Source organism: Equus quagga, chromosome 4 (genome assembly GCF_021613505.1).
Source record: "Equus quagga isolate Etosha38 chromosome 4, UCLA_HA_Equagga_1.0, whole genome shotgun sequence".
Taxonomy (NCBI): Eukaryota; Metazoa; Chordata; class Mammalia; order Perissodactyla; family Equidae; genus Equus; species Equus quagga.
The window spans coordinates 84,007,356-84,030,704 of NC_060270.1; the positions used below are offsets into that span (position 1 = coordinate 84,007,356).

General features: G+C 36.0%; 1 protein-coding gene across 1 annotated transcript in view; it reads right to left on the reverse strand.

The window, feature by feature from the left end:
• The window catches only part of LRP1B (LDL receptor related protein 1B), a 1,825,183-nt gene that overhangs the window by 45,378 nt on the left and 1,756,456 nt on the right, over positions 1–23,349 (reverse strand). Inside the window, exon 84 of the mRNA XM_046659286.1 lies at positions 17,536–17,697. Within this exon, the coding sequence (XP_046515242.1) occupies positions 17,536–17,697 (162 nt within the window). The remainder of the gene's footprint in view (positions 1–17,535; positions 17,698–23,349) is intronic.

Sequence of the window (23,349 nt, forward strand, 5' to 3'; positions counted from 1 at the left end):
CACTCCAGCCCAGCCAGAGTTGCCTCCCAACCCCTTTCTAGCAAAATTTTCTGATTATCTCCCTAATCCATTATTAGGCTTAAGACACGGAGCACGTAAAAGTTGCTGAGTTATACATTTGGCTGGATTGTTTTCTGCACCACTGCTAGGATTCTAAGGCCCAACTCTTTGAACGTATATTTCCACCCTCTCTCCCTCCCTCCATCTCTCTGTCTCTTTCTTTCCTTTTTCTTTATCTTAAAGCCCTCTCTATTTACTCAATTCCAACTCCAAGATTCCTGAATAGAGGAGAAAGTAGATCTTCCTTAATAAGGGACCTTAGCATCTGATATTTAAACTACCACATAAGCTTTGGATACATGCAAATTTGAAAGCAAAATAATTCCTTCAAGTGCTCTCTGTCATTTCAAGTTTAATCATTACACATATTATGTGCACGACTAGGCAAGAATCTGAGACAGCTGATGGTGCTGTCTACTTATAAACTGGGTCATTCAACCAAAGTCCACACTCTCTGCAATTGCATCAACATCATGAAAGCAATGTATACTAAGTCATAGGAATGCTACCTAACTTCTCTCTCACTCCCTTCTCAGCTATAACCCACTTTGAATTACAAGCATACGTGTAAAACTTGTATAAATATATGCTGTATTTTCATCAATGTCCCCTCTCTGTATACTCTCAAATAATTATTGCACACTCATACTTAAGTTCTAAGCATCTCTTCAGCTGTTTATCTAATAAAAGGAATACTTCATTAGCACTTCCCAATCTAGTAGAAATTTAGCGAAGTATGAAGAAGAATAGTATGTGAGAAAGCTCCTTCGGTATGCGACTGTTCACTTTGCTTCTAAGGATCCTGCCCTGACCAAATAACCACTGAAACGAGCAGAGAACTTTAGCAGTTACTGGAAGAACACTTTTCTTATCCCAGAGCACTGAAAAAATAGCTACCCCATGAGCTTACCCCTGTTAGCATCAAAAAGGCTTTAAAACCATTTTGAAAGTAATCTTTCTGTAAGACAGATATGAATTTTATTAAATAAAATATATTGACATTTTCATCAATGACTCATTTATCACTATGACTATCAATTATTTGGCTGAACTTGCCTTTGCAGAACTTTCATAGCTTTCTGCTTTTTTTATATATTTCAACTTTGACTATGTGAAATGTCACTGATTATGAGGCAATGACAAATCTAAATAAAAAATTTAGAAATTCTTCTTAAAGAACAAAGAGTTAGGGATGTGGATGTGGTGGTTGGTTAACACCAAGGTGTGCAGAAGAGATTGTCTTCTATGTTGTGATACATAGACATAGCCACACACACACACCCCTCCCTCCCATGAACTACCATCTTTTTTTTCTTCAAATTTTAGATTTAGCTTTAATAGTTATTGGAAATGAAAAAAGGGGGGGACGTGGTAGACTAAAAGAAGACAGGTTAGAAGAAAATACAGGTGATAGCAGACTTTGTTGGAGGGGAAGGAATAAGGAAGAGACTGAAGATAAAAGAGAAGGATTGAAGATGAAAGATAAAAGAGTCTAGCCAGATTGGCTGGTAAGCATTCAGCAGGAACAGTCTGCATTTATGGAAAGGAAAGCTGGTGGAACAACATAGTTGATCTCATTTTGAGCAACATGAGTAATCTAACCATGACAATAAAATGGAAGTGGTGGGTCCGTAACTGATTATTTGCTGAGGACTAATTGTATGTGCATCTGACTAATTGTACTGGGAGCTATGGGAAGAGTTCAGAAATACAAGGAAGGACACTAGCTCTCAGAGAACTGACAACCCAACTGAAAGGTTAAGACAAGAAAAAAGGAACCAAAATTGATCTGAATAACGTCCAGTGTGGCAAGAGCCTACACATATTTTACTACTAACAAAATTTTCCTTTCTATGGAACATTCCATCTCCTAAGTTTTGAGCATTTACTGACCTGAATGGCATAACAATTGAGATGTTCTGCATATGATAAGGAGGAGCAATAATGAAATGTAATTAATCTGTGCTAAGAAAGTAGAGATTACCATGAAATTATATAATAACACTTTATATTCACAATAGAAAAATTGTTATAACCTCTGAAGGGTAATTACACTGAGAACTGCATAGTAGCACCAAACACAATCATGTAATCTAAAGGACAACGATGGATATATAATTACAGAGTATTCATATGGTAATTCGGTAGATAGTAACTGGAGAATAAGCGAATGGCTATTTTCTGCAACAGAAATGAAGTAATTTTCAAGGGAGATCGTTATTGCATTCTGCCTCTCTCTTTCTCTCTCTTTCCTTTTGAAGCAACCAGAAATACAAGGAAAAACTTCTTCCTTTAATCTTTTTACAATATCTTAATAGACCACATAAAAATATGTGTATGTATGGCTATATATACAGGTTTATGAATATTCATGGAGAGCCAGATGTCTATAAAATCTCTAGCTGCATTTAACTTCTTTCCCAAATATTTCTTCCTATTGAAAAGTAATTGCTAAGCCTATTTAGCTATTAACTCATATTTGCACGTGGACTACTCACATTGCAAAGCTAGTGAAGTGTGAAATGTATTTAAAGAGAAGGAAGCCCAACCAAAATAATACCACCTAAACAGGAGTTGAAGATACTCAGTAAGAATAATGGGGAGCCTGGAGAGTCTTCATTTGGGAATACAGAATAGTTATACAGGGGAGACTATCTCATACAATAATATGTATGTACATCAATTGCTCTTCTTCAAGGAATTTTGACCTGGCCAAAAAAAAATAAGTTGCGTGAATTGACTTTAAGATTCATAATTTAAGAAAGCATTTGATAATTTAGGACTGCACACAAACACACAAACAACAATAAATTGAACGTAAGATGGGATTACTTTCACAAAGGAGACTAGGTAAATCCTCAGTGCATATCTCCAGGCATCCTATAACGGAGCTGCAGGTTCAGTGCATTTCACACTCCACCTTCATGTGATTTAACTGTGTCTCAGGAGCAGCGGGTTCTATGAATTTTGTGAATGTTTTCCCTTCAGGGGGGTTAATGGCTGCTTCCATGTATGTATGAAATGTAGCAGAATTTCCAGGACAGCCAACAATGGTATTTTATAAACTTTTGATGAACATTTATACTAGGGTGACATAACAAGAAAAAGAAAAAATCAAAATCGTTGGCCAGAATATGAGGGACTTGGAAGTTAACTTCAATCCTTCCTCTGGCTGACAATGTGACCTCATCTGAGTTAATGGACTAATTTCTCCAAGACACCCTTAGGTCATCTTTGAACAGAGGCAGTATTACTAAGTATGCCTAAGTTTATGTCATAATTCCCCCCTCATCAACCCATTGTCAACAACGCCCTTTATATCATCAAGGCCAATTAGAGCCTATTTTGAGTAAAATGATGCAAATGATGATTACAATGATGATAAACACTCATTTTCAGCTGTCTTCTACGTGCCAGGCACATGTGTTTGTTATAATGTCATGTATTACATGATATTATCCTCATTTTATAGGTGACTAACCTGAGACACAGAGAGGTTAAGCAACTTGCCAAAGACCACACAACAACAAGTAGGAGAAATGAAATTCAAAAACCCAAATAAACCTAACTCTAGAAAAGAAGCTTTCAGTTTTCTTATTCAATAATTCATACGTTTGCTCAGAAAAAAAGAATCTAGAAAGTAACTTTGAATCTTTGGTGTTCTCTTTCCCTTATGTGTATCTAAAACCGAACATGCCCCCATCTACATAGATATCTGAGGGTTTAGCCACCAGTCAGAACGTTAAGGGCCCTGTGGCAGCAAGAGCAGCAGGCCCACCAGATGTCACCATGATGTGCAGTATCAGGCACATTCACATTTCACATGTCACTCTCAGTCCCCCATCTCAACCCAAGTTGGATATTTGCCTCTGGCGATTGACAAATGGTCTACAGCACTGGGTTCTTACTTGAAGGGAACACCTAGCCATTCATGTGATCTGTTCTTTATGAGGCAGGATCAACTCTGGGTCCTTCCAGATAAGTAAAAAACCAAAATAACAGCCAAGAAACCTCAAAGTAAGACATGCCTGAGGTGTTACCATGTACTGACATCTTATTTAGGATGAAAATATTTGGAAGGTTTTCTGGAAAAGATCTAAGATTCATAATATGTTAACAACAGTAATTGTGGCCTTTCCTTCTCTAGAGTCGGTTTTTCATCTAGCAAGATTTAGGAGGCGAAAGAGGTAAAGTAACATAAATTTGCTTAGAATTTTATGATTGCTGTCTTTGAAGGATTATGTAAGTAAACAGAAAAATAGATTTAAGAAATATTAGAGTATATTCTTTTTTACATTCCTCAAATGTTTTACACAGCCTATGATATTTTAATAATTAAACTTATTGCATACTCCCAAATATATCTTCCAATTTTAGAGCCGAGTTTAATAAAGTATGCAAACATTGAATCCAGGTTTGCCAATTAAATATTCACCAAGGAAAAAACTTGTGCAAAACTCTGATTAGAGCTGATAAATTTTCATCAGGAAAGCATGTCTAAGAAAATTAGCACTTTCTAATTTATTACTAAAAATAGAAATATATCCCACGTATTTCTATAGAGAAAACTGAAAAATTTAAAAGAATGAAATCCACTCTGAGCAAACAGTGCCATCTTTGAGTATCCACATAGAAGGAAAATGTAAAATTCAGAAAGCCAAGGTATCACAACTTTGATTTGAGTGAGACATATGAAGTGAGATTTAAAACATACCAGCATTTAAATTTTCAACAAACTGCTGTTTCAAATTACTTCAATAATTTTAGTAATAATAAAAAAATTAACTCATAAAACTACCATGGCAATATTTTTTTCAAATATCAGAGAAACCTATATAACTTTTGTTTATAAATAGTGTTCTTGGTTGAGTGTTCCTCTATGTTTTAAAGTGATCCAGCTATTAAAGGTTTCAGCAAGTAACTATTTATAAAGTGATGGAGAGTCTTTTGAGACTTGTAAACAAGCTGACTTGCAGATGACAGCTAAATATGGTTTATCACATGAGGCCAAGTGAAAACCAAATACATGAATAAGCACATGATGCCTTAAAAATAGAATGAGAATGAAGCATGCACATATAGCACGAGAATGAAACTCTGACCATAAAAAAGCCATTTACCATATTTAGGCCCTAATTTCTCTATCAGAACGTTGAGTATGTATTAAGGTTCAGTTAATTTCAGCCTGATGAAATTTATTAACTTCTTCCGTGTAAGTAGGATCTATTGTGTTAATATTGCCCACGCCCTCAGAATGCCTATACTTTGATAGAACCCTCAGGCTAACAAGGTTGGAAAAAAACCAAGATCAATAAAAGATTTTAGTTAATCAATACATGGGACTAATTTTTTTTAAGACAATTCAGAGGACAAAGTAATAATTCATTTTTAGAAAATTGGAAAGAGTTTCATGGAGAAACAGAAGATAAAGAATGCTGGGTAGGAGGTAATCATGGAAAAGATCATCTCAGATGGACATATCATGAAGAAAGTCATTGTCACCATGTTAAAGCTTAACTGGAGGCCAGCGAATATCCCACCTCATCATACTGGGAGAGGATGAGGCCATCCTAGACAAACCATGCAGTTTCTATGTGTACAGTTTTCTTTCTCTCTCTCTCTTCTCCCTTCTATCCTTCCATCCTTAATTTTTTCCTTCCTTCAAGCTACTCACTTGAAATCTACATGTCAACATAATGATTTCTGACATACTTAGATACACTTCCTTGTAGTATTCCTTCAATATGTTACCTTGCACAATACATAACATATATGTATCCCTCTATATCAATATATTGATATCAATATAGATATAAAGAGAGAGGTTTCTACACTGGTGTGATATCAAGAAGAAAAACAGCAGATTATATAGAAGTGATTACTGTTTAATCAGAGTTCACTGAAACATTGAGAATATCACCTTGGAAAGGTCATCCAGCAGAATAATATGTAAAACTATAAAAGATTTCCCCTGGTCCAATGTGCATGTTTCCTTTAGGTCAGATGTGTAGGTGTAAAATAGGTCATTGATAGATAATAATCAGCTTTCCACTTTACTAAGACTTTTATAGTAACTCAAAAATTACAGAAAATTATTTTAAATTTATTGTTAGTAGCATTTAACCTCTAATATGATTACAAGTACGCATTAAATTGCTGTTATTAATCAATAATTTTTTTTTTTTTTTTGAGGAAGATTGGCCCGAGTTAACATCTGTTGCCAATCTTCCTCTTTTCACTTCAGGAAGATTGTTACTGAGCTAACATCTGTGCCAATCTCTCTCTATTTTCTATGTGCGATGCTGCAACAGCATTGCGAGATGAGCAGTGTGTAGGTGCATGCCCAGGAACTGAACCCAAGAACCCTGGGCCGCCAAAGCAGAGCGCACAAACTTAACCACTACACCAACGGACTGGTCCTTCAATAAAATAATTTAATCCCAGATAATTTTTATTTAGGAAGATTATTATTCTTGGAAAACATCCTTGTAAATTGTTTCAACCTTAAGGCAATGAAATTAAGTTATTACTCTTTTATGCACACAGTGTACAAAAAGATACCGTAGCAAGAAACTTTTGATACAGTAACTATGTGGGTTTGTTTGTGTAGATTCCTGACTCTTCCCTCCATTCAGACAGTAGTTGGGTTCTTAATTTACCCTGCCGTATTTTTCTTCATCTCATTTATCACCATCTGACAGCTAACATGTTTGCGTATTATTTATAAATACTAAAGTGTATTGTAAGAGCAGTTTTCTGTTTTATTCATGACTAAATCCCAAGCCTCAGGGGCCAGTACATATTACATGTTCTATTAATATTTGTTGAATTAATGAATGAGCACTGCCCCTTGGAAAGCCAGGGCACTTCAGAAAGCAGAGAACAAAAGCCATACTGCTGATTTTTTGGTTTTAAAAGCCCAGAGGCAGTTATAAATTTATGTGATTATGGGATCAGTGGAGACTTGTTTTACTCTTGAAACTAACTAGAGTTTGTCAGGATGTGTATGTGTGAGTTCAGATGGGGAGAGGAAGGTGGGAGATGAAAGAGGAAAATCAGATTGAGAAGCAAAGACAGACGTTATCAAGTCCCAATAAAAGAGCACGTGGATATCTGGTGCCTGCATGGAACAGACACTCAGCTGCTGGATCAATGAACCAACTACTGGACACCCCAGGCTGCCATGTGAATGAAAGATGTCACCCACCAAATCCCCAGAAATGGAGCAGTCCATAGAATTAGCCTAAACTCCCCAGCTTTCAATAAGTTCCATTGCACAGTCACAGTCTAACCTGTGTGTGGAAGATAAACCTACTCAAGAAACTCTTTTCTTCAATGACCTGATTTCATTACTTTCATGTGACTCCCTGTAGAAGTCCATCCTAAATTCATGCATCATTTTAGATATTTTGGGGGTTTTTTTTGAGGAAGATTAACCTTGAGCTAACATCTGCCGCCAATCCTCTACTTTTTGCTGAGGAAGAGTGGTCCTGAGCTAACATCTGTCCCCATCATCCACTATTTTATATGTGGGACGCCTGCCACAGCATGGCTTGAGAAGCAGCACATAGGTCTGTGCCCGAGATCCAAACTGGTGAGCCCCGGGCAGCCAAAGCAGAGTGTGCAAACTTAACCACTATGCCACTGGCCAGCCTCCACAGAAATTATTTTTAAAAAGCATCTCAGATCACATCCACGAATGTTATAAAACTACTAAATCTATTTTTATTGTTCAAATTATATATTACCTAAATAGCTATTACCTAAAATACATATTAACTGTGTATTATAAATGATAGGCATGGAAATATCCATTAAAAATGAAAATTTTAAAAGTAAATATTTGCAATTGATTTTAAAATTTACAAAGGACTTTTCTTATAGATTACCTCACTTGAAACTCCCAACTCTGAGAAGCAGATAGTAATAATTATTATCATTATTTTTTACAAATCGTGGCCAAATTTTACCCGTGATGCTAAAACTAAATCGAAAATCCAACATTGTAGAATACTATTTGTCAGCCCACAACTTTCCACTTTGTATAGTTTTAAATGACTCTGAAATAATGTTTTAACTCTATATCATCACCTCTAAAACTCAATGTTTCTTCCTCAAATCTGAATTCCAGTTTGACAGACTCCAGGAAAGGAGCTTAGAGCATGTATTCAATGAAGTTCCAGAAACTCACTGAAATGATAGGCAAAACATTTTATGTATTTGTTTTATTTGAACAAGAGATTCTTGAAAGGATCAGAAGCCTACATTACATTCCAATTTAAGGACCACTGAAATCTAGAGTTGAAAAATTCTAAGTTGATTCCGGTTCTTCATGGTCTGGAAGGTACCATGGAAGTGATCTGAGTTCTCGGCCTCAGAGGAGAATTGAGTAGTCAGTTAAATAATCCGTCATTCATTACATGGTCATAGCCACACCAATTTGTTTCTGCCACTATGCTGATTATTTATATCAATTGATTTTCAAGAAAGCTTGCTCTCAGATCATTGCCATACAATTTTTCTCAGCCCTCAGAACTAATAGATAAAGCGCAAACTATTTCATCAAACTGAAAATTAGGTCATACTATAAGCAAGGATTTAGTCATGGATCTCCAAGTGGTAATGCAGATCTAGAATTCAAATTTAGCTATTTGGTCTTTGGATTAATCTGCTAGTGCTATTCTGAACCAAGTGACCTCCTGTTTCTCAGTGTCTATACTTCAGTTGTATTTGATTTTATGGTGGCCACTCCTGTTAAATGGCTTTTTCTCCTGAAAGCTCATTTTCATATAATTAAGCACCTATATTGTGAAAAATTATTGGCGATCTCCTTTTAATTTAACTTTTGCTCTTTTTAATGTTACTTTTTGGAAAATGATGGATTTTAAAATATATTCATTTATTTAAATCAAACATCATAATTCTATCTCTGCATTCATGAGAATGAAACTGAAGAAATAAATACACCTAGGAATGCACTGCTTTGATTTAAGCAAAGATCGTTTGTGTTTTTTTTTTTTTTTTTGATTTGGTAGGTTACATAACCACAGAGTAATTCATAAATCTTCCCTCCTTTCTTTGGCCTTTTGCCCTATGGGACTCAGAAGCTATAAGTTTAAGATTTGGGTTTTGTTTTGTTTTGTTTTTTTAACCTTGAGAACCAATGATGGCATACTGACTCTTTTGCCATTTTTATCAATATTCGAGATAAATACAAAAATTTTTCTAGCAGAATATAACTACCAGAAAAGGTTCTATCTTTTGCATAAAACAGAATAATATTACCTATTTATAGTGATGAAATCTTTAATAGTTAAACAGGGAGATTATCATATTAACTATCGATACGAATTCTATTTTCTTTTCTTCTATTTAAAGCATTTCAAGATTCCTGACTCATAACCCTTTTTCAAAACATGTCAGTTGACATTCCAAATCTGATATAAACCACTATGTTTTAAAATTACTCTTAAATTTACATTTGAATTATCTCTTTTAAAAATGATGTTAGTCAATGCATTTAACTAGAAGTAATTGGCTTGGTTTGAGGTAAGCTTCAAATAAATATTTTTGTTTAATTTGTGTGTCTGCCTATGTATGATTTATTACTACATTGTTTTAAATACACAATTCTGTTTGTAGATAATTATTTATGAATCCATTCTGTTTACTTAACACCAAGAACAGCAGAATCACAATCATGAATGGCTTCTATTCATGAAAAGCCTTGCTTTTTTTTGAGGGCTCCCAACGGGGTATGTTCAGTTTATTTGAATACAAACCCATCTTTAGACAGTTACTAACCACTACCTGTGTGACTGGTTATTTTCAACCTTCAAATAAGCAGTTTTAAGGCTGCTTTTCATTGCCTTTCATATTCGTACATTTACTTTTCCTTAAGTTGAAAAAAGAACTGTTGGTACTGCTAATGTGGCATAAAAGTAGAAGATTAAACCATCTAAACATGGCATGATTAATGGGTGAAGCACTGTTTCAAGAGTATTGTGAGATTAGAGTTGTCTCAAAATCAAGTGAAGCTGTCATAGAAAAAAGTTGCTGCTATGATTCCAACAAGAGAAATTAAGCATTTTTAAAGATTTTTTTCAGTCATACTTTCTGAAATTATTAAACATAGTTACTAAAATTCCAAGTGCAAGTTACATGACACAGAGTTAAGTGTTTATCCATAGTTGGCTCTATAAACATGAAATTGGAATTTGAAACTTAATTGTATAAAAAACATAAGGATATGCTTCTAAATAGCATGGAATAAAGTTTGTTTCTGATCTCCAATTGATTCTTTTTGATTATATCACTCTACGTTGTGGCTTTGTCTGGCTTTTAATCTGAAAAGATAGGCCATTTGGTTTTTTATTCACCAGAAATTACGTAGAGCAAGAGTCTTCAAAGACCTTTTACACTGATGTACTTCCAATGCCTAGAACAACAAATGATACCCACACATGTTCAATGCAGAGCAGTTGAATAAGTTAATTTTAATAATCAGAACACTGTGCTTTGATCACAAATGACATACTATCTGCTTGGAAAGATTTCTTCACTTTCCAATAAATTCTTTTTTATATAAGCACACTTTTCTTAAATCTATCCCTCATTATTATTTTTACATTTCCTTTAAATGAAGGCATAACATTATAGTACAAATCTGTTTTTAGCAATTCTAGTTTTACTGATGGAACAAAATTGTCTTCAACAATCTTTCTGCAATTATGACACTTTCCTCCAAACTATCTAGACTAAAATAATAAAATTATTACATGATCTTACCCTTAGATCATCATTCTCTAGCATGGTCACATGAAAAAAAGAAATATATTTATTTTCCTTCACACGTGTTAACTCAAACTTCATTGTATCTTTACACTATTTTTTTTCAAACTAAAAACACAAGCATAGAGTTTCTCACGGACTGTGGCTCTTAATGAGCTGTAAGCAAAGGTGGTCCAGAACTCTGGCGCAGCCTTTTGAGTGAGATCTTGTCAGTGCACAGAAAAAGAGTGGGCCCAGCAGACTGGAAAGGAGACCGCTCTACTCTGTTTAGATTCATTCACGTACTTAATACTACCTACTAAGTCCAGGCACTAAGTTGACTCCCAAGCTGGATGAGGTAGGCAAAGCACCACGTCCTCTTTTCTATTCTAGTGGGGTAGAGTCAAGAACATGAATGACAATGTTAATATAGTATGAAAGTGCCAAAGAGTAGGATTGAGTGGGGAAGTTAAGAAGACAAGGTAGGAGAGTTAGAGAGACTTAGCAGATATTGAGGATCTCATGTGGAAAGAAAATGAGGTAGGAACAATTAAAGCAGGAAATTTTGGAGACAATGAACAGGTTTCCAAGGTTGGAAGAAAGGGTGCATAAGGGAATGTGCGGTAGTACCCCGGGCCAGAGATGATCAGGGCCTGAATGAAGGCAGTGCTTATCTTCTCACCAAGAGAAAAAGAGTCAGGGGACACTAGGCAACCAGGGCTCCAAAAGGCTTCTTCACGGTAGGTGTGAATGTTCTAAGAATCCTGAATACCTGAATACCTAGGAAATAGCTAGGCCTGAGTGACAATTTCAGTTTTTAAGTCACATCCTTTCTTGGAGTTCTGGGCTCAGTGCTAATTGGTCTTCATACTAGCAGGAATGCTGAAAAGATTCTATTGTATTTTTCTGGTCGTTATTAAAGTCTTTTGGTCTCCTCTGCTTGGCCTGCCATAGGCTTAATCAACTCAAGATAAAAATTCTTATCAATGTTTCTTTTTGATGGAGTGGAAACTTGCAACAACCAGGTTGAGCCAGTTTGCACCATGAGCTTTGAGCATTCTCAAAGTGAGTCTAAAAAGATGCAACAAAATGAGCAGGATACTAAATGACAGGAAAATATACCAGGAGGAGCCTACTTTTAGAGTCAGACCTACAAAGCTACAAATTGGGGCTTCTATGTTCCCTAACCTGGTAGATTACGGAGAATGGCTTAATCTCATTTTTTGGTACTTGTGTGAAGTTGGACTAATAATACTAACCTCACAGGGTTGTATGTGCATTTGTTAAAATATCATATATTAGATAAAATAATGTAAAAGAGCACATACCTCTGTGATACATTATACATATGCAATGATTATTTCCCTTGCCAGCCATCCCCTAGGAAAATCAAATAGAAACAGAAAACGCAAATTTCAAAAAGCTTTTCCTTCTGGGCCTTTGCAAACGCTGTTCCACTCCCTGCTTCCTCTCTTCTTCTTTCTTCCAGTCTCATCTTAGATGTCACTTCCTTCAAGAAATCTTCCTAGAGGCTGCATTCTGTTTTCTTTCCTGGGTTCTGGCAGCTCTGTATTTCATTAAACTGTCTGTAATAACTTGCTTCCTTTTCAGAATCACACATTAGATTGTAAGCCCGTCGAGGGCAGGATATATCTCTGATACCACTGTTTCCTCAATGCCTAACAGAGTGACAGACTCACTGTAAACACCAAAACATGTTCACTGACTGACTGACCAATGGAATAAAATTGCTCTGAAAAGCAAATGATAAAAATAATCCCATCGTCATCACATATGGTAAACTCACATCTATAATTCATAGCTTTTATAAGCTACTTGATAGATTCTGATTCTAATACCAGTTACAACAGATGATACGTTTGGACGACTGTCAGGTACTCCTAATTTTATAACTTGAGATACTTCTTAATGTCTGTACTTATTGGAACCAGTGGGAGTAAGTCATGTGGGTGTATTTCTAATAAACTAAGTTCCAATTGAAAGTATAAGGGTTCCGTAAGAAGATCACTGGAGGACTCTGAAAGTATCAATGAGAGGACAAACAGATTGCCATGTGATTTGAATACCTGGTTCTTTTTTATTTATTTTTTTGGTGAGGAAGATTGGCCCTGAGCTAACATCCATTGTCAATCTTCCTCTTTTTGCTTGAGGATGATTGTCCCTGAGCTAACATCTGTGCCAATCTTTCTCTATCTTGTATGTGGGACGCCACCACAGCATGGCTTGATGAGCCATGTGTAGGTCCACATCCAGGATCCAAACCCATGAACCCCAGGCTGCCAAAGCAGAGCATGCAAACTTAACCACTACACCACCAGGCTGGCCCTGATGAATATCTGCTTCTTAGACACTGATTAAGTTTGTCCTCATTGGCCCTTTTGCCCTTAATGTCATTACTATTTAATTACAGATAACCTCAGATATTGTTGACCTCATTTTTAACAACCAGATTTAAAAGCAAAATGCCAGGCTTATTATTTTTTTGATTTATACTAGGAATCCTTGCTCCAGAATATCATGAAATGGAGTTATATTTGTTCATGAACAACTTACTTAAAGAATATTTAATTTGGCTTTTGCCGTTATTTGTCTCTGTCTCTCCTCCCTGGGTGCTGCTGTTAAAATTAATTTGCATTTCAGACCTCAGGATTTTATATCGCCATTAGAGTTTTGAAATGTTTTTACTCAGCACAACTAAGAAATGATGTTCAACCTCCCACTAATGGACCTTTAATTAGGCACCGCAATGAACCATTCTGTCACTCCTTCATTGATAGAGAGAAGACTTTGTATACGCAAGATACAATTTTGACAGAACACCAAGTCCGTTGAACCTTGCCGACTCACATCTAATAGATCCTAAATTTATTACGCGTTTGTCAGCTGCTGAATTTATCATTTTAATGACACTGTCCACAGACTTATTTTGCTGCCAAAGAATAGCATCACCATACTGCAGGGATGTTTGTTGACATCTTGATCAACAACTCCTGGGGTCCAATTCTGACTATAATATCACTACTTTGGGACCTTCAGCAAGTTGTTTAACCTCTGTCTAAGGATTAATTGGTTAATTTTAATAAGTGCTTTACAGTAAAAGGCGGGAAGTGCTATGACTGCTAATAGTGATAATAAAATTATAATGCAGCCTTTTATAATGCATCAGGCTACCTCAGACTGAGATTCTATTAAGTTGCCAATTAAAATATGACCTAACTGAATTTATTCTTTTTAAGAATCCAAATTGCTATAATGATGGCCACATAGTATTTTTTAACTTAGTTCAAAAAGAATTAAGAATGGTGATGCTTCAACTTAAAAAAATGAGGGAAAATTTAAAAAGACCAATGTTCTACAAGGATGGACCAATTGGGAACTGAGAAATAGCTCCACACAAAAATACCAGATGGCGGTACCTTGCTTAAATGTAGCTTTGTAGCTTAAATTGCTTGTTCTTTTATTAGCTTGTCTCCAAACTGCTTTCATTTATTTACCTATGATTAACTATTTGTTCATTTGTTTTTTTCAACAAATGCCATTGTTGGGTGCAGTCTCAAAGAAGTCTTCCCAGACAAGTAAAGAATGCACACAGTTGACAATAATATCAGGGAAAAGTGAATAGAGCCAGAAAGAAGTAAAGAAGCAGTGACTTGAAAATTCAGAAGAGAAAGAGATTAATTCAGACTGAGGGAGGATGTCAACAACTTCAGAAAGGAAATGATGCTTAAGCTGGACAGAGCCAGATGGGTAGGATTTGGCATGGAGACATGAAGGTGAGGAGGAATCCAAAGAAAGTACATTTCAGAGGAAGAGAACAGAAAGAAAAAGTCACGATGCCAGGGAAGTTGACAAATAGGGAAGTATGATGTGTTGTTTTACTAGAATAAATGAGAGGCTACAAAAATAGTTTGAACAGTAATGAGAGTCTTCGTTATGTGGGATAGTAGTTGGCATTATCCGCAGTTTGCTTGGAAATCAGTTGTGTGTGAGAATGATGGAGCAAAAGAGAAAAAAACTCCATGAGCTAGTAGATGGAAGTTGTGCTGGAATACTATGATGTTGAGAAGAGGGAAATGAGAGAGCAATGAGATGTGAGCAATGTGTGAGTGGGGATACATGCATATAATGGTACTGTATTTGCCAAATAAACTGTTGGCCTGTGATACATAGCATTTAAGAGGTAAGTTGGGCAAGCAACGTGAAAAAGGGCATTGGCTTAGAGTAGTGGCATCTATACAGATCAAGAAGAGGCTGTCCTAATATGAAGAGAACGTACACTTAGAAAAGGAAGCACTAATTTGAAAATGAATCTGTCTCTTTGCTGCAGCAAAAGTGGCCCCCGATGTAACATCAGAAGCAAAATATTTACTATTATTCTTGATTCTTAAGTAAGTCAGTGCATAAAGCTTGATTCCATGTGGTTCCATGCACTTCCCACAATGACCAGAGACCTATGCCACTCCCCACGAGGTCCTCAACGATATGGAAGTATCAGGGGACCAAAATGTTAAGTAACTTTTAAGGGTGTGGGCCCTGGAGTTGGATTGCCTGGGTTTGAATCCCACTCTTCTAGCTACTAGCTGTGTGATCTTCAAGAGGTTCTTTATCCCTCTTCAGTAGCCCCCTCTGTAAAATGAGAATAAAAGCAATACCTTAGTTCATTAGTCAGATTAAATGAATAAATAGAACTAATACAAAAAAAGAAGTAATTACAGGAGAGCCCGGATGTAAAAAAAACCTCTGTAAATGTGATTGAGATGGAAATCCATTTTTTATATAGATAAAACAAAGTATGGCTGGTCTTTTGAGAATAGATACAGAGGTGCAGAGAGCAGCAGCTAGGAACAACTCAGGTAAGAGATGCTGATAGCTTGGAAGAAGGTAATAAGAATGAAAGTAGCAAGAAGTGTTCAGATTCTGAGTATATTTTAAAGGTAAAAGTGAGAATGAAGGTGGGATGTGAAAGGAAGAAGGAGTCAAGAATGACTACAAGATTTGGGGGCCTAAACAGTGAGTGTTTCCCTTTACAGAGATAGGAAAGACTAAGGTAGAGGAATTTTTGAGGGAGAAAATCAGGTTAATTTAGAGCCAAGGCAAGCTGTCAAATAGATAACTAGGCATAAAAATCTGAAATTCAGGAGATAGGTTCATCAGGAAATATAAATTTGAAATAATTTGCGTTTGGATGCTTAAAACCATGCAATTAGTTGAAATCACCTAGGCAGTGGGTTCCAATCTTGTTCACACATGTGAAACATCCAGAAAATTTTAACTAATACAGATGCCCCATTTCAGGCTAACAGAATCGGAATCTTTGGAGGTAATGTTTAGAAAATGTTGTTGTATTTTATAAAAGCTGTTAAGGTCATTCTAATGTGGAGTTGTATAAGAATCACAGGCTTAAGGAGTGTTTTAAAGAAGAAAAGAGATACAAGGATGAAGTCACCAGTTACTCTAATGTTTAAAGGTCAGAAAAATGAGGAACCAGCAAAGGACCCTGGGAAGAAGCAGCCAGTAAAATGAGAATAAAAAAAAGAGAGTGGTAAACATAAAGACAAGTGACTGAGGTGTTTTAAGGAGGGAGTGATTAACTTCTGACTGTAGGGGTAAAATAGGCGTTGAGAATTGGCCATTGGATATGGCAACATGGAGGACACTAAAAGAAACGAATTCACTTGACTTTGATAGAAGATGTTCCAGCAGAATAGTGAAGATGTAGGGTCAAAAGAAAAATAGGAAGAAAGTAATTGCAGAGTATAACAACTCTTTAGAGCAATGCTACTGTTAAAAAAAGCGAGCAGGGAAATAATGTTGTAGCTAGAAAGGGATGTGGGCACAAGGCAAGGTTTGTAAAGAAAGGATTAGCTAGAGAGGAAAATACTGATAAAGCAGGAGAAAGAGGGGGCAGTTGTAAGAGATGTGTCCATGAGTATCTCAGACGGATCTAATGTATGAGTGGATAGCATAGCATTAGATGTGGCATGGGATTCGCAGTCATAAGACAGAAGACAAAGTATATGGATACAGGATAAAGTCATTTGAGGGATGTGGTGGTGGGAGCTTGTGGCACTTCTCTTTAGACAGCTTATATTTTTATCAGTAAAATAGAAGCAAGTTCCTCAGCTGAGAATCAATTCAGGGAGCAGGTATCGGAGGTTTGAGGAGAAAGGAGAAGATATGATATAGACATCTAGAAGAGCCAATGTATTAATGAAATACACTAGAAGCCATAGCTGGTGCACATTTGAGATTAGTGATGAAAAACTCAAGTGAGACCAGTCTATACGACTATGTGTGTTCCTTTCAGTTGCATTCAGCACTGGGGCACCAGTTGAGGACAGATGGAGAATTGGATTCAACCATGCTTATGGTTTTCTAGGAAAGTTCAATAAAAAGGCGGAAGGAGCAAGGGAGCCGTGGGTGTATTCAGGGAATAATTATATTTATGGACCATGGAATCTAAGCTAGAGAACGAGAAAACATAGAATCTTTAAATTAAGGGAAGGATGTAGGACAATGTAAGAATTGTTGGAGTTGGGGTGACAGAAGGAGTGAACCTGAAAAATATGGAGTGACTGAAATTGAGAAAAAAGAGGGAATATAGATATAAGTCATAAGAAAATTACTCAATGTCAACATCAAAGCATGCTGTCAGACTATCCTGTGGATGTTGCTTTCACTTACAGTACTGACATCTGTCTCCAGTATGTTCAGGCTGGCAGTGGCAGTAAGGCTGGTTCCCAGCAGTCACACTGCAGGTCCCTCCATTTTGACAAAAATTCTCACAGACTGTCTTACCACAGTTTGGTCCAGTGAACCCCAGTGCACAGCTGCAGGTGGGTCTCCCTGTTGGGAAAAAATAGGTAATAAAAAGGAAATTATTTGACTGCAATTGTTTGTTTTCATGGAATCCTCACTAGATAAGAATCAGGAAGCCAAGATTCTGGTCAAGATCTGTCCAGTAGTTAATCAGTGACTTAGGCAGTAACACGACCTCTTTGGATCTCAGGTTCCCCATGTTCCAATGAAGCCTAGATTAGAAGATAACTCAGGTTTATATCAGGTAACATAACCAGAGCTCATTTTATGAATAACCATACATGCAGACGTCCATTTTTATGCTTTCAAGTGCTTGTGTTATTCTTTGTACTTCTCTTTTCATGTTCATTTTGCTTTTTTTGATTATTTTTGCTCTACTCATATGTGTTAAGGTAGATTTGTGGTGACCATTAGAATAGAATATAGAGACAATCATATTTTCTAATGTTCAATCATCATGTACCAACCACTGCTGAATCTACGCAAAGCTTAATTTATTATAAATTAATATTTTAATAAGTTTAAAGTGGGCCTGTCATCTATAATAAGATTTATAAACATTAGTTATTTTATTTGTTTTAAATACACATACTGAGTTTAGTATATAAGCACTTACTAAGTCCTATTTTATTTCATTTTGATATTTTTATTCATGGTAAACAACTGTCACTTGTAGTCTAGTAAGATGATTTAGAAGTCTAATATTAAGAGCACATGATAGCAAATCTCATGGATCATCTTTGTACAGTGTTCTCTATTTGCTCTGCAGGAGCTAACATCACAATGAAAGGTAAACAATCCTTTAAGGTGTTTTGAGCACAGCATGTTAACTGTTCTATCAGGAGTGAGTCTCTCTAACTGCCTGGACTGTCAGGGACTGAGTAGAAAATGGAGTTTAGAACTAGCTCTGCAGGAGAGGTAAAGAAAAAGAACACAGAATCAATGGCCCTCTTTGGTAATGGGGACAGAGTGAGGTTTAGAAGTTGTAAAAATGTAAAGAAAAAACATTAAAGAGAATAAGAAGGAAATTGTTGTAGATCTCAATTCACTAGGATTCAGAAAATGGCATTCAGTTGACTAGCATCAGAGAATGTCCAACCAGCTCCTCTCTTGCCTTCGTAGACATGAAGCATAATTAGAGCGGTCAGAAAAATGCATGGATGAAAGGCTCACCAGACTTGAAGTGGGAAATTGATATAAGTCTTCTCTACTACCATAAATTCTACATTGAAGGACAATTCTACATTTCTTTCTGGGAAAAGCATTCTTAAGTGGATAAAATGCACCTGACCTGCATTTCCAAGAAATGAACAAATCGAAGCCCCACCATTTTATTTATTCATTTATTTACTCATTTATTTTGGTGAGGAATATTGGCCCTCAGCCAATCTGTGCCAATCTTTCTCTATTTTGTATGTGGGATGCTGCCACAGCACGGTTTGACAAGCGGTGTATGGGTCCCTGCCCAGGATCCAAACTGGCAAACCCTGGGCTGCCGAAGCAGAGTAGACACTTAACCATTACACTACCGGGCCGTCCCCTATTTATTTTATTTTGAAAGGGCTCTAGATACTTAAAAATGTTAAAAGCTATCGCTTCTCAATGAAGAAAATTATATACATTTTTATGCTGAGTAGCATTGCTTTAAAACTTATTTATAAATGTTACCAGTTGTATGGCAGATAAACGCTTATTAATAGATTGAGAAAGAAGGTGAATTTTATATACATTAAAGCTGAGTAACCTCATGTTTCCATTGCCAGAAAATGACTTTTAAAACTTTTAGGTAAATATTTTTCTTCTAACAGTACTGAATTCTCTAGTTGTTGCTTACATACAGACAAAATATCTTCACTGGAACAATAAGGAGTGAGAAATAAAGACACAAACGAGGGAATAAATAGTGATAGAAGATGAAAAGGACAGATAATTGTTGCAACACAGTCACTAAGGAAAACAAAAGCCCTGAACAAAAGAATTGCTCTTCATCAACAAGAATCAGTGAACGACTTACAGAGAAACAGAACATATAAACAGGAACACAAATCACACGAGGAGATGTAAGACAAACAGCAGAGAAAGCAGAGGAGAAATCAACACGCATTAGACCAATCAGAAAAAGTGCCCTATGACGATAGGATTTAAGCACTGTAGACATGTTTTTCTACTTTACTTTCCCATTTTTTTTCTTAAATGAGTCAAAAAAAGTAACGATAGAAGTTTGAAAGAAACGAACACAGCACACTAAGGCACTTGAAAATTCCTCTGTCCCAGTCAATCCGAGAAATGACACTGTGCTTTCATCTTATCTGCAGCTGTTTTGAAACTAGGGCAGAGTGACCAGATTGTCCCTCAGCTGGCATATGCCTCACATCATTCAGATTCTGCCTGAATTATTTTCAAAAAGCTCTTCTTTCTCCTCCTTTGAAGAGCAGATTTCTTCTTGACGAGTAGAAATTTTCATATTCATGGGAATATTATCTAACTTGAAAGTGTGGTGATACAGCAGATCTTTTGTTTGTTGATGGGAAATGAACCATCTGCTGCAGAATTTTATAACGGATTCCAGCTAATATTTTCAAGACCCTCTCTGGGTGCACCCTACAAGTTACATTAAATTCATTTATAAAGATTTTTTGGCGTAGCTGACTCTAATTTTGACATTTGAAAGGGAAACAGCCCTGTTACGATGACCAAGGTCTAGATTGACAGCAGTGATGCATCCAGGGAGCTGGAGAGCTCACAGCCTACAGCGGAAGCGGAATCAGAAAGGGTGTCAACTGACCTGAGGAGAGAGGGGGAGGAAAGTTTGCTGCTCTAATCAGTCTAGTTTCCATAGTGCTCTCAGCTCAGACTTTAAGAGGTTGTCAGACTGCCTGGATTCATGGACTATCTGTGCCAATTACTGGTTGTGAGACTGTGGGCAAACAGCACCTCTCTGCTTATTTCCTCATGTGTAAAATGGGGATCATAACAGTACTGACCTCATGGAGTTATTGTGCAGAATCACCTAGAGCAAATGAGATAATATGTGCAAAGCATTTCTAACTGTACCAGGCACATCGAAAGCAGGCCCTTATGTTTTAGCTCCAATTATTATGACTATTCCTACTAAGTGAGATTCACCATTTGCAGGTATGATTTACTCTGCGACTGTGTGTACAAAGGCACTTTAACATTCTGGAATTATCATTCTGAAAATTTTCTTAAATTACACATTTTATCTCCATTATTTGCTTAAAATAAAATTTGAATTTGCTTGTATGGCTGTGATGGGATAGAGCAAGAATACTCCAACTTTACTATCAGACTCCACCATTTTTAGACTTCGACAGATGGGTCTTTCTCTCTTCTTTACCTTCTAAACATACTTAGTCCTACCTTTTAAAAAGAAAACATGCAGACACATAACACAAACGAAAATAAAAAGGCAAACCTAAAATTTGCCAAGTCCATCTAATGTGTAAGTTCAAATTTTGGTACAGCTTGAGCTTTTTCAAAAGAAATGTATATTTACTGCTTCCAATTCTACCAATATATGACAAACCAAAATCTCCCATCATAAAGTCACATTCCAATCCTTCATTGGGTTTACAGGGTTTTTTTTTTAATATACAAAATAATGTGTCTCAATCTGTTACTTCCGTTTGTTCTCTCAAAAGAGGGGCTGGATCCCTCAATATGTATGTATTGCTCATATAAATCAATTCTGATCCCCTGGTGGTAAGAAAGGTTTAAGAATGGAGACATTAATGTGTGGTGTTGTCCTTACTGCATGCTCATGTATTCCTGCAAAGCTTACCTCTAATCTCTTAATCCCAAAATCCACTGATTTCTTCTCAATCATCCTCCTCCCCAAGTTTTCTCCTCATTTTATGTTTATTAACATCTACACTTGATAACTCTGTCTCCACTTGGCTTCTAAGACACTAGTATTGTTGATTTCCCTATCTTTTTTCTGACTTTTCTTTTACAATTGCCTTTATGTTTTCTCTTTGTCTGTTGAAACAGTTTCTTCCAAACTTATTTCAGATATTACCCAATTTCATGGCTTCAGGAATTATCTCTCATCTGAATGCCTCTGTCCTAATTTTCTCACTCTGGGGGCATTCTTCTCCCTAAGCTTCAGACCTTCATTTTCACTTCTTTTTGTATGTCCCAGTGGGGATATCTCTGGCTGCTCAGTAGGTTCAACTCCTCCCATGACACTCCAAGAGGGAAAATTCTTCTAATAAACATTGTCCTCAGTGGCACACATGACATCAGTAGACCATAGGTTCTCCCAGTGCTAGGTCTACTCCGTATTCAAGTTCCATGCTGTATGTCAACAAAGTGCCTTGCTGGAAGTAAGCATACAATGAATGGAGCTTTATTTATTTATACTGCTTCTGTTCATAGATAAAAGGAGACTGGCTGCACAAATCTTCTGTAGTATTCCAGCAAATGTTTATACAACAAAGTAAATTAATAATAAACTGTTGAAATTTAACTGGATAACCAATAATAGCTAATGTCAAATATGGTGAAGACATAACTAAAATCACTAACTATCCATAATCAATAATAAATATTAAGGAACATTCATTGAAAAAACTAAAGATTTTATTGCTCAAAAGAAAACAATGGAAATGACTCAGAATCTCATAGAATTCTTTAAATTTCATTGTTCGTACGATGGCCCTTACATACCAAAACCATAGTTTCAGTAAAAATGGTTGATTCTAAATATTTCATAAAAATATCTAATAGGAACTAAATAAATTTGGTGCAAAGTTAAATTATTTGTTTTCTGTATCAGGCATACCCAGGAATGTGATCTTGTTAGATGTTTATTTATTGTGTGGCTTTGGAAAACTTAGATTTCCTTGCTGGATCACCTTCTGCATCTCATTCTGTAAAATGGTGATAGTGATGCCTACCAGGTGCTGGTGAGATACATGGCACAATGGCTGCCACATAGCAAGGACTCAATAATTGGTAAATTTATTAGTATGAGTAGCACTACTGATATTATTATTACTATTAGTATTATTATTAAACAAATTATCAACTTAAGTTATTATGTAAACTCGACTGAGTACATATGCCTTTGTTAAGAACTCCATATGAAATCCTGATGCACATATTTTCCCCGTATTTACTCTTCTGGACCCATAGCCAATTCATATATATTGGTTCAAAATAGCATATTTTCAAATGCAATCTTTTTTATTATATGAATAGGTAAGTTTATGGATAACATAATGATTTATCATCAGTCTCTGTTAAATGAGCATTAAATTTATATAATTTGGTTACAGTTTACCTCTAGGTAAATGGACCTATTTAACTATAGGTCGCCTTTAGTTATATAGTCACAGTCAGTGATTTCTCTGATATGAGCAGAGGGTGCTGCTGATTTTCAGTGATAATAGGTAATGCCTTAGAGCACTGACTTTGGAATAATCTAGGTTCTCAGGTTTTAGTTTTATTAACCACTCTAGTTCATATCTGAAAAATGCCACAATGTAAACATCATAGAGTGGTTAAAATTAAGTAAGATAATGTATCTAAGGAATTTACCAAGGTTCTTTGACATTTATTAAGCATTCAAAATGTAGTTATCACTATAATAAAGATAGCAATAATTATGTTTGCAAAATTTCCAAAATATTATAGTTATTGAATATATATTCAATA